Source organism: Tachypleus tridentatus, chromosome 3 (assembly GCF_004210375.1).
Source record: "Tachypleus tridentatus isolate NWPU-2018 chromosome 3, ASM421037v1, whole genome shotgun sequence".
NCBI classification, from domain to species: Eukaryota; Metazoa; Arthropoda; class Merostomata; order Xiphosura; family Limulidae; genus Tachypleus; species Tachypleus tridentatus.
The window spans coordinates 104,103,551-104,114,824 of NC_134827.1; the positions used below are offsets into that span (position 1 = coordinate 104,103,551).

An 11,274-nucleotide genomic window follows, 5' to 3' on the forward strand; every position below is an offset into this window, starting at 1 on the left:
CTGTAAGAAGCCATGGTGAGATAAGCTAACCAGTGGATACAGCAATGTTATCCAAGGACAGACCCAATTTATCCAACTGCGCCTGGATACGAAGGCCAAAAGGAGCAATGGCAGAACATTTGTTCTGAAAAAGCATGGCCCACAGAGAAAGGAAAACACAATCCTAGGTGGAGTAAGGAAGGAAGTTTCGAAGCATATAGTAAAGACAGGTGCAAACGGCGAAGGTGCAAAGAAGGTTCGTGAGACTCTATGTATAAGCTCTGAACTGGGGAAGTGCATGAAGCTCCAGTGCAGAACTGAAGTCCTTGATCATGAATGGGGTCCAGCATTTTTAAGGCCAAGGGCAGAGCCATAGACCAGTGGAGTTTCAACTGAATAAGAGCATGATGTATCTTTAGCACAGAACATCGATCTGCTCCCCAAGTGGTGGAAGAGAGGACACGGAAGATGTTCAGTGCTCTTGTAAATTTGACCCGTAGCTGCTTGATGTGTGGTATAAAGGTCAGCTTACAGTCAAAGATAAGCCCCAAGAACTTAGTCTCAGGGACCATAGGTAGCACAAACTTCACTGATACAGAGTTCAGGATCAGGGTGAACACCCCGTTGGCAGCAAAAGAACAAACAGATTTTAGAGAGAGAGAAATTAAAACCATTTGCTGTGATCCATTTCAGTAAACGATTCAGGGAAGTTTGTAGCTGCCGCTCAATATACCTCGTGTTCGACGACTGATATGAGATGTGAAAGTCGTCGACATAGAGCCCATTTGCAACAGTAAGAGGGAATTGTTCAAGGGAAACACGGATGGCTACAGCCTCCAATGGTGTGTTGAGTGGCAAAGACAGGGTGGGCACATGCTGATCAACCAACAGTGCCACCCCTCCATGCACTTGTCCATCACACAGCCTGTAATTTCTGTACAAAGAAAACCATTGAAAGGTGACTGTATCGGCAGGTTTCAGAAATGTTTCCTGTAAGGAAAGACATACAGGATGGTAGGAAGCAATAAGTGTTTTGATGTCATCCAAATTAGAACATAAGCCTCAGCAGTTCCATTGTATCAAGGTGGCCATTTTTATTCCTGTGTAGGCAATTTGGGTGGATAACCCTTCTGTTTATGACGTCTTTTTCTTTACTGTCTTTATTCGAGGAAGGTCTATAGACCTCCATGGATCCTGCCCTGGGTTGATTAGGCAGGTCTTTGCTGTTGGAAGGGGATTCCAGTGACTGAGGACATGAACAAATGATTGTTTTGCATCTTGGAATGGGAGAATATGTACCCAAGAAAATGCCTATACCCCAAATCAAAGAAAGTGGGTCTTGGGATTTGCTGGAATGTATGCTAGGGACAGAAATGGGTGTTGAAGTTCATTCACCAAATTTTTTAACTTTTTAACTTTTCATTTGGTTTGAGAATGGTTATTTTGGAGGCACGAAGAGATCTGTCTGCACTCCCACTGTAGTAGTGGAACGAAGTGTAGCAGCATACGTCCAAGATGAAGAGGTAGACAGCAACCTTAGATTATATTACACTTAATATAATCAAACTGATATAATTTATTTTAAATCACAACATGCACCACCATATCTACTTGCAGGCTAATAGTGAAACCACTATCCTTATCACAGCCACATGTATTACCACCACCATTATACCACCACTACTACTATCACTATTATAGCACTACCACCACCACAATCATCATAATATTACTACCACCACCACAATCATTATAATGTTACTACTACCACCATAACCACTATAACACTACCACCACCATCATCATAATATTACTACTACCTCCACCATCATTATAATGTTACTACTATCACCATAACACTACCACCACCATCATTATAATGTTACTACTACCACCATAACACTACCACCATAACCACCATTATAACATTATTACTATTAATCTCAACTGAAAAGTGTCTTTTTTTAAGATTTATTGAATTAAAAAATTGAAATCAAATTCATGAGAAATTTGTTCAAGTTAATTTTCACTTCTTTTGTACAAAGAAAACTCAATAATATACATCAGAACATGAAATTTATTTCTCAAAATGCTTTTAACTTTAAGGCACCTTTACTACGAAACTCGCAACCGTTTGATAAAAGTAACAACTGAATTGTTGGTTATACCGTATTCCTTTAAAAGTTTAGTGTCTTGGGTCAACTTCTGGCCATTGAAATACAACCAGTAGGTCTTCCAAATATATCTCCAACTGAGCGTTCGATTCATGTTCTCTCTTTTCTGAAAAAACAAAACAGTTAACCACACAGAGAGAAAATAGACTTGCTTCACATGTACATTTGCACATTAAAGTGTTTGTTTCACTCACTACATATATTATAATAGATTAACCTTTTAAGTATATAACATTTAAAAACAGTTCCAAAGTGTCACAAAATACCAGATTTACCTAAGATATACCTCCTTATGAGACTGGTGCAGTTGTCACTCAAAACTAACCTGTCTGTCATTTTTACAGTACTTCAGTTATCTACAAATGATACAAACAATGGTTTCCATCGAGTCAGTAGAAAACCTCATTTAAAGTAAAAATTTAAGTTGCACTTAAGTAATGACTTTCAACATCAACAAAATACATTAAACTAACTCTCTGGTTCTCTTTGGTTGGTTTTTCTGTAGTATCAATAGTTATCTTGGTTAAGTTGTAAATGAGTTTCTCAGATAAAATTAAAATAAAACATGCGAGATTATGGTTTTTGAACAATTACACCTTGAAACCAAATACAAATTACTTTCACTTATCAACTTCTTTGGTTGTGATTTATTATGTAGTTTGCTTTGATTGAGGATTAACAATAATAGTGACTGAGAAATTTAAAGACTGTAACTACAATAAAACACACTAGACAAAACTATAATCAAACACAGGATAATTCCACAGTAGAGCTACAGGTCCAAAACATGAAAGATTCATAGGATCAAAACAGAAATATTTATTTCAATTTTGTTGTAACATAAAAAAATGCAGACATTTTACTACAAATAATTACTTAGGCCTACCTCAATAGAGCTTTGTCCGGCATGTACGATAGTGTTCCATCTTATTACAGGTTGTGAAAGCTCTCTCATATCCATTTAACTTAACTCATAAAAGAGAAGAAGCAATCAAGCTTCAAGGAGAACTGTTTTTTGACTTATGTTTTATGGATGTTAACCCTATTATGTAGGAATAACTAACGAATGTTAGCCCTAGTATGCAGGTATAACTAATGAATGTTAGCCCTATTGTACAGATAATTCATAAATATCAGCCCTATTATGTAGGTATTATTAATTAATGTTAGCCTTAGGATGTAGGTATAATTAATAAATATTAACCTAGCATACAGGGATAATTAATGAATGCTGAGAACCAAAACCTAAGTAACTGATAGGCAAACCAATGATAAATCATATGGAAACATTTAACATTGCATTTATTAGGTACAAACTCATAATTCAAATGTTCAGTTTTTAGGGGTACAGTATTAAAGTTCAAAAGGTATAAAATGGAAGTTTTTCTGGGGGGAGGCTGAAATTAGATTCTACAGTTGGGCCTGAAACCTGCTACATATACTACTGCAGGAGCTTTGTAAAAATTTAGTTTCTTGGAATTGTGTATTTCTTCTTCACTTATTTATATATTTACAACTTAAATGAGTGTAACATTGAGTCTCCTTCCTTCAGTCTCAGAATTTCATCACAGCAGGTTTGTCAGTGAAGAATCGAAAAAGCATTATTTCAAAATAAGTAACCACTTTCCTTACTAAAAAAGCATGAAACTTACTTACCTGCTTCAATGTTACATGTCTCTGTAATGCCTTCTTCAAATTTCCCACAGTGGCTTTCTGTTCTACCACAACTGGATATATCTCCCCATCTTTCCTCTGCACTGCCACTGTCATGGAACCACCATGCTCTAGAGCGATTTGGGATGTTAATTCTTCAAGTGTCACATCTTCTGGTAGAAACTTAAGGAGTGGATCATTCTTTATTAGTTCAGATATGCCTGCTTCGACTTTAGCCAGAGCCTCCTGGTGAGAGAGGCCTGTACTAGAACTACAATTTTCGTCATCTTCTTCCTTATGTACAGATGTTTCAACTGAGACAAGTCCTTCATTTACTGACATTGTTTTTTAACTTTGATCTATTCTAATTGTTAAACTTTTCAATAGTTATTATTATTCTCTATCAGGTTGCTTCTCCACATCAGAAAATCCAAGCTTCCCTAAGTCTTCTTTACTCATAAGCTGTCTGAAAAATTTGATTTTTTACCAAGTATCTGACAGAACAAAATACAAGTATTTGAATTTCAAAATTAACATTTTTACATCTCTACATGTACACATAAATTGTGTATTAAAATGTTCTGCTACACATGAAATATACATACGTTTTGCAACCTAAGGAATCATTACATTTAACGTTACACTAGTTTATTTGCTTTAACAAATATCAGAATATACAAGCAACAAAGGAACAGAATATTTTATATTCTTTGCTTAAAATGTTGAGTAAGCAACACTGTAAACTGTTGTATAAAATGCATTGTTTTTAATCCAAAAACTATTTTTTAAATAAATCCTTCCTGATCAGCAAATGTATAAGGTTGACAGACTTGCTCACAAATAACTACAGTTTTATTTCCAAAAATACACAGAGATTAGCCAAATATCATTTCCCATTTTAAAATTTAATAATTAAATAACTAACGAAATATAACCATACAGTTTTCGAAATACAGTGGTACCTCAGTTCTCGAACGACTCCCTTCTCGAACAATTCGGTTTTCAAACATATTGTTTGAGAAAAAAGTGTTTTGGTTCCCGAATTAAACTGTCGTGGCCCGAACCCCCGAAATAACCCGCCTGGAAGAAATTGTGGCCAGATTCAGTCTCAGAGAGAGATTTTGAAGACTTTGAGTCTGATCCTATTGTCGAGGATATTGTCTCACTAGGCAAGTGTATGGGCTTGAATGTGAGTGGTGATGATGTGGAGGAGTTGGTGGAAGACCACAACACTGAGCTCACCATGGAAGAACTCCAAGACCTTTAGAAGGAGCAGCAACAGAAGGCAACTGAGGAAGTGTCTTCAGATGAGGAGGAGGGAAGGGAGGATGTTCCTAGTTCACTAATCAAGGAAATGTGTGGAAAATGGGGAGAGTTATAAAGTTTTGTGGAAAAAATTTCACCCTGACAAAGCTGTAGCAAACTGCAACATAAACATTTTCAATGACAATGTCATGTCTTACTTCAGAAACATTTTAAAATGCAGGAAGAAACAAACCTCATTAGACAAGTTTTTAGTAAGAAATAGGTCCAGTGAGTCTCAAGCAGGTTGTAGTGGTACAAAGAGACAGAAAAGAGAAAGAACCCCAGAAGGAGAGTTACCCGACGTTTTTATGGAAGGTGACTCCCCTTCCAAACAATAATAACCCTCCTACTCTCCACGTTCCTCACCATCTTTCACTTACGCTATCAGCTCTCCTCAGCACAGATAAAGTGCAGTTAAATTTTCATTTATTGTTTTTTTATTGTGTTTATAGTTTTTTGTGGTTGATATGTAAGTATTATTATACAGGTATAAATAAGCAATATTTTTACTTAAAATGCTTCATAATGCATAATTTTTGGAGGTCTGTAACAGATTAATTTAATTAATAGTATTTCTCATGGGAAAACTTGATTCGGTTTTCTAACAGCCTTCTGGAACAGATTAAGTTTGAGAACCGAGGTACCAGTGTATTGTAGCCAAACTCATATAGTTCTAGCTGTCACGCTGTGTTTTCCCTCTAGTGTGTAGTGATATCCTATAAAAATGGCATCTGTGCGTGAAAATGCTCAACGTATCATTTGGCTTGAAGATACCAAGTCAATGACTGCAATGCAGCAAAATTACATATGGTAGTACAGGATAGAAGTATGGGGGTATGTTAAGGATATCACATATCATAACTATGACAAACACCACAAAGCAAGATAACGGGAGCCATATTATAGCAAAATGTGGACTGATACTGAATATCAGTTTTATGTGCCACGAAGTACTAACAGTGTAGACACAGTAGTCTACTGAGATGCCAATAAAAACTGTTTAAGTTGGCTGGTAGATAGATAACTACATGGCTGTATTTATTTAATTAGTTAAGTATTAAATTTTAAAACAGGAAGTATAAATATGAACCACGCTGTATGTTTAGTTTCTCTACCCAGACACACTTGTTTTTTTTCATATATGCATAACCAGTGCCTAATATTATATGATAAAAACAATTATTTAACTTGTACCATGCAATCTCTTTTATTCCAGAATTTGTCATATTACTCGTTTCGACAGAACCTTAGTCTATATTCACACTGTACAATTAAAATCTAGGCTTACAAGAGAAAACAAGGTTCTATTGAAACATGCTTGTAGCAAATAAAAAAACATATACAATGAAAAGTTTCATTGTTTAATCATGTATGATTGATTATTGTTTGTTTATCTTACAACATTAAGTAAACAATGTACTTTTATACACAGATGCCTGGTATTGTTAACAGCTTAGGATTCTTATGTCCACTATTAAAACAATGTAAACTAATATTAATTACTATTTGTCAATGTTAACTAAACCATGTTTAGTCGACATAACGTTTGATTAAAGGTAAAAAGAAAAATTATGTTTAAATTGCATGGTGACAATCAGAAATATTTCCTGCACTTGTGAAGTTGTAAATTTATTTTGTTCACTCTTCATTTATTATTTCTTCTATCCCTTAGTTCAGCTTTGAAACTGGAGTTAAACTAAAGTATTAATACACCTTCCATCTTATCACATCGATTTTGAGTATGTATGTACTACAAATCTGATACCAGCTTCTCCCCAATGATGAGGTACAGATGTTATTAATGTTGAGAATGATTATGTAAATTTATGGTCACATGAGATGTAATCTTGTGGTCTAATGACTAAATAAAAACTAAGAGATAACTAAAAAGTGTTATTACTGATTATTACTGAGTTGTTTTATTGATTTTGTAGTTATGTAAATACACAATATTATTTTGTAATTAGATACTTTTTTGTACTGGTTATTTTTTCTAATTTCTTTATTTATTGAAAAACTAACCCTGATACTTATGGTATATTTCTCTTTAATGTTAGCAGCAAGTCTTAGCAAAGCACATACTCAATTAACCTTGTTTCAGGGAGATATAACTTTTGTATTCTAATTATTAAAAAATTTCACTTTTGATTTATTTGGTTGTCAAAGGTTAATAAATTCAAGTTTGTGTTTCAACTCTGGTTGTAATGGCTTTCTGTTTGTGTCTTAGGCTGACATACTAATCATTGCTAACTGCTTGGAATAAGAGGAGATCCAAAGAAAGATTTTTGAACATTTTCTTTTAGTTACAGGCAGTAATGAAGATTGTTTATAACAAAACAAATCTTGGTTATTTGATAACAAGATAAAAATAACATAAAACCAGTTAATTAGAAAAATCTTACTTATCCATTCGACACTGAAGGTAATCCTTGGCTAAATTCCTACAAGATGTGTTGCTGTTGTTATTTTCTCTCAAGCAAAGTAAATATTTCAACATATGCTTCTTGCATTCACCTGTAATATACATGTAACTACAAGTAAAGTCTTAAAAAGCACACAGTTAAACACAAAACGAGCAGTGATATAAACTTCTCAACATAAACTATTTTATTATAAGTAGAATTCTACACAAAAATTATATTTGGTTTTCTACAGGTAAAACATGGTATTAGTTCTTTTCAACACACTTTCATGGTGTTAACCAAATCAATCAGGAATAAATATAAGTTAAAGGAGTTTATTTAACCATCAGTTTATCAACTTGTTCTTTTGTAATTAACTAGAAGCAGGTTCAACAAACTGCATCCTATTGGACATTCTTTATATATTATAACACTTAGTGTAAACAACAGCCAAAATTTGTTTTTAATAGTAAATTGGATGAAATCATCTATTTAATGGTAGAAATACAAAAGGAACCAACAGTAATTAGAGTGATTAATTTTGTTATTAATAGTATTTTTAATTTTTTGTGTCACTCGTACGACATAACCTACAAGCAACAAGAGGCCATATGATTCATCACAGTTGTCCTTGAACACCCAATAAAGTTGTGGACAACAAACAATTTCACATTTAAACAGTTAACTCTTTAAATAAAAACTAACGGAACCAGTACTAATTACCACCATTCCTAAAGACTCTAAGTAATACTAAAACCAACTTTTAAAGGCTAAAAAACAAACAAACTTGCACTTAGAAGAACAAACATTACTGAAAATATTTAACATTAAACAGTCAATTAATCAGAAAATCTACAGTATTGTAAAGAAACAATACCATGAGGAAATGTCTGAAAAAACAATATGACAGCCTGCCTGTTATACATCTTAACATTGTATGTGTGAGAAGAGCTTATGGTTTATTATTTATTTGCTGAAAAATGAATGAATAATGCACACACTAACGAACATTAGGAATAAAAAACAATCAAATATGGTTCTCTCCCAACTTTAGTCCAAAAACATCATAGTTGCAAGTTTTACAGGGTCTATTAAAAAACTATATGATACTGACATTAAGGATAATTTTACTCACTGTTATAAAGAACCAGTCTTGTAACAAGTCTATCTTACTTCTGTTTCTTCAGTCATGATATATATTATGTTAAGGGTTTGGAAATTAAAGTAAACTTTTTGTCCAAGTAACAAAATGCTAAAAAAAATCCATGTCTTTAAAACATCCACTTGTCTCCTCTCTATTCCATGTTAAACCAAAATAAAACTTCAAGAATTGTTTTTCCTTTTATTTAGCAGTGAACACAATCATTAACAATACTGTTGGCATCTGGATTTTTCCAATAAATGGTATTGTTTTGCTTTGCACATATGTTGTTCATCTATATATCTGTTTATTCATTTTATGGTTTTTCAGCATTTGTTTGTTTTGGAATTTCGCACAAAGCTACACGAGGGCTATCTGCACTAGCTGTCCCTAATTTAGCAGTGTAAGACTAGAGGGAAAGCAGCTAGTCATCACCACCCACTGCCAACTCTTGGATTACTCTTTTACCAATAAATAGTGAGATTGACTGTCACATTATAACACCCCCATGGCTGAAAGGACGAGAATGTTTGGTGTGACGGGGATTCAAACCCACAACCCTCAGACTGCGAGTCAAACACCTTAACCTGCCTGGCCATGCTGGGCCTTTTTCAGCATTTAGTAACTAGGATACTACAGTAAACAACAACATACAAAATATCTCTCACACATAAACTGACATGCCGTACTTTACGTTTATGCTAATACATAAAAAAAAAGTATACTTTATATATTTATATACACACACACACACACACTCTGGAGTACTTCTGCTGAGTCCTCAAAAGTGTTCTGTTTCAAGAGTAAACAAAACTAAAGTTAACAATAAAACATATTTTAAATTCTTCCTTTTCAAGTTCATGTGTCGTGCTGTGTTGTAGTAAAACCGTGCATAATTCTTCTCATGATTCATGATAAGTGCATATTTTACTGACATCTCGACAGTATAAATTATAACATTAAGTGTTCCTTATATGAAGTTATTTTAGTATCTACTGACTGACAGACAAACAACACACTACTGTACGATAGTGCAAGTGGTTAAAACACATGAATGATTGCTCCAGATGACCTTCAGACCCCTTTTGAGGAAATAAAACAGTTTAAAGCTTATTTCATTTTCTTCCTACAACTGGTGGTCAAACAGCACTGGACACTTACTGTTGACATAAGAAATATAATAATATTGCATTAATTTAAATATATCTGTTACTATATCTGTGTATATCATTGTTTTAAATGCCAGAAGCCAGAGAAATACTGGAGGATCAATCAGCCTAACAACCGTTATGAAAACAAATTAACCAAAGCATTTCAGATCCATAGTTTGTTTTGTTTCACAGTCACTGACCAGAAAGCTCTTCATTTAACACAAGGATTCAACTGGATAATGACATATAAAAGATTTGAAAGTTTAGAGGTGTGTTTGAAATGTTCATGTACAGGTATTAAAATTCTATAGTTCTGAAATTTTCACGAATCTATGTAGTTCCCGAGAAAACTAACTAAGAGTGTTTTTGTAACAATGTAACAAATAATATAAAAGTAAAATTAATACTCATCCAGAGGATAAAGCACAACTGTAAAAATGGATCACAAGATATCAACTGCACAACCCTGACTTGAATATTTCTAATACTTTCAATGAAAATATATAGTTTAGGCTTATCACACACTTGCATGTCCTCTTGTCTAACAAACTTACCTTCATGATCCAAAGGAAAACTTCCTTTGTCGGGGGCTTTCGCAGAAAATCTTTTCTGACCAAATGTTGTAGCTGACATCAGTCACCTTTAATTAAAACAATAATTTCAAACCTTTCATATCTATTAAATTTTATTTTTGAAATAATTATCCTTTCAATGTTCCTAATGACAGCAGGACAAAGTTGGTATATTAACCCCCACAAAAGAAACAAAAATTGCACAATATAAAGTCATTTCGTATATATTAGAAAGTTTCCACTGCCATTTCAAATGTACACATCAATAACCAATTTTCCACTGGTACCTTAATCTTTAATAGTACAGTGGCAGTTTAAAACATTGTATATCTTCATGATTACAAGAACAGAAACCAGTTCTAACTTCGGGACATTTGGTTTGAGGAAACAGAATCATTACTAGTTTCTGTTTTGATATGTAGGTAGATAAAAAAAATAAATAAAGACACCCATAGCAGCTCGAAGATTACAGATAACTAATATAAACAATAGGTATATTATCAAATTATGATTATTCTGTTCTGCTTTTGAAAACAAACTATCTGAAAAAAAACACAAACTAAATAAAAATGCTGTACAAACATTTTAATAACTATAAAAACTTGAATTACAGTTGAAAGTGCGTTATTAACCAACCCATAACATAAAGGACTTTGGTTTGATACATTTAACAACCATAAGCTTACACACAACTCTCAACTGGCATTTGTTTCTGGTAGCAATATGTAGATTTATGAAAATTTGTTTGTGCAATCTATTCTCCAGTCAGTTATTCTCTAGTGATTTTTAACAGAAAAACAAAACAGTGAATACAGAGTTGTGGCTAATCTTATAAGTTGAAGAAGCTCATGGTGAAATTCATGACAAAAAAAAGAAAAAGGCCTAAACATAGTTATT

The 11,274-nt window shown here is 33.5% G+C and overlaps 1 protein-coding gene across 4 annotated transcripts; it reads right to left on the reverse strand.

The window, feature by feature from the left end:
• Window positions 1-2,040: 2,040 nt before the first annotated feature.
• LOC143247654 (U11/U12 small nuclear ribonucleoprotein 25 kDa protein) lies at window positions 2,041-10,445 on the reverse strand. Of its 4 annotated transcripts, none has more exons than XM_076496031.1 (4): window positions 10,360-10,445; window positions 7,514-7,625; window positions 3,810-4,272; window positions 2,041-2,259 (listed from the first exon to the last, which is right to left on the reverse strand). In XM_076496031.1, exons 3-4 carry the CDS (start codon window positions 4,146-4,148, stop codon window positions 2,095-2,097), a joined length of 504 nt encoding a protein of 167 aa, XP_076352146.1. In that variant the 5' UTR covers window positions 4,149-4,272; window positions 7,514-7,625; window positions 10,360-10,445; the 3' UTR covers window positions 2,041-2,094. The 4 variants fall into 4 exon arrangements, with proteins under 4 accessions (XP_076352146.1, XP_076352149.1, XP_076352147.1 ...); XM_076496034.1 differs by having other exon boundaries at window positions 3,806-4,272; XM_076496032.1 differs by lacking the exon at window positions 7,514-7,625.
• Between the last annotated feature and the right edge of the window lie 829 nt (window positions 10,446-11,274).

Excerpts from the sequence above, each read along its gene's own strand:
- LOC143247654 (XM_076496032.1), bottom strand. The coding sequence starts at position 4,148 with ATGTCAGTAAATGAAGGACTTGTCTCAGTTGAAACATCTGTACATAAG. Across the intron at positions 2,260-3,809 it reads GACATGTAACATTGAAGCAG|AAAAGAGAGAACATGAATCG; the intron begins GTAAGTAAGTTT and ends TTGTTTTTTCAG.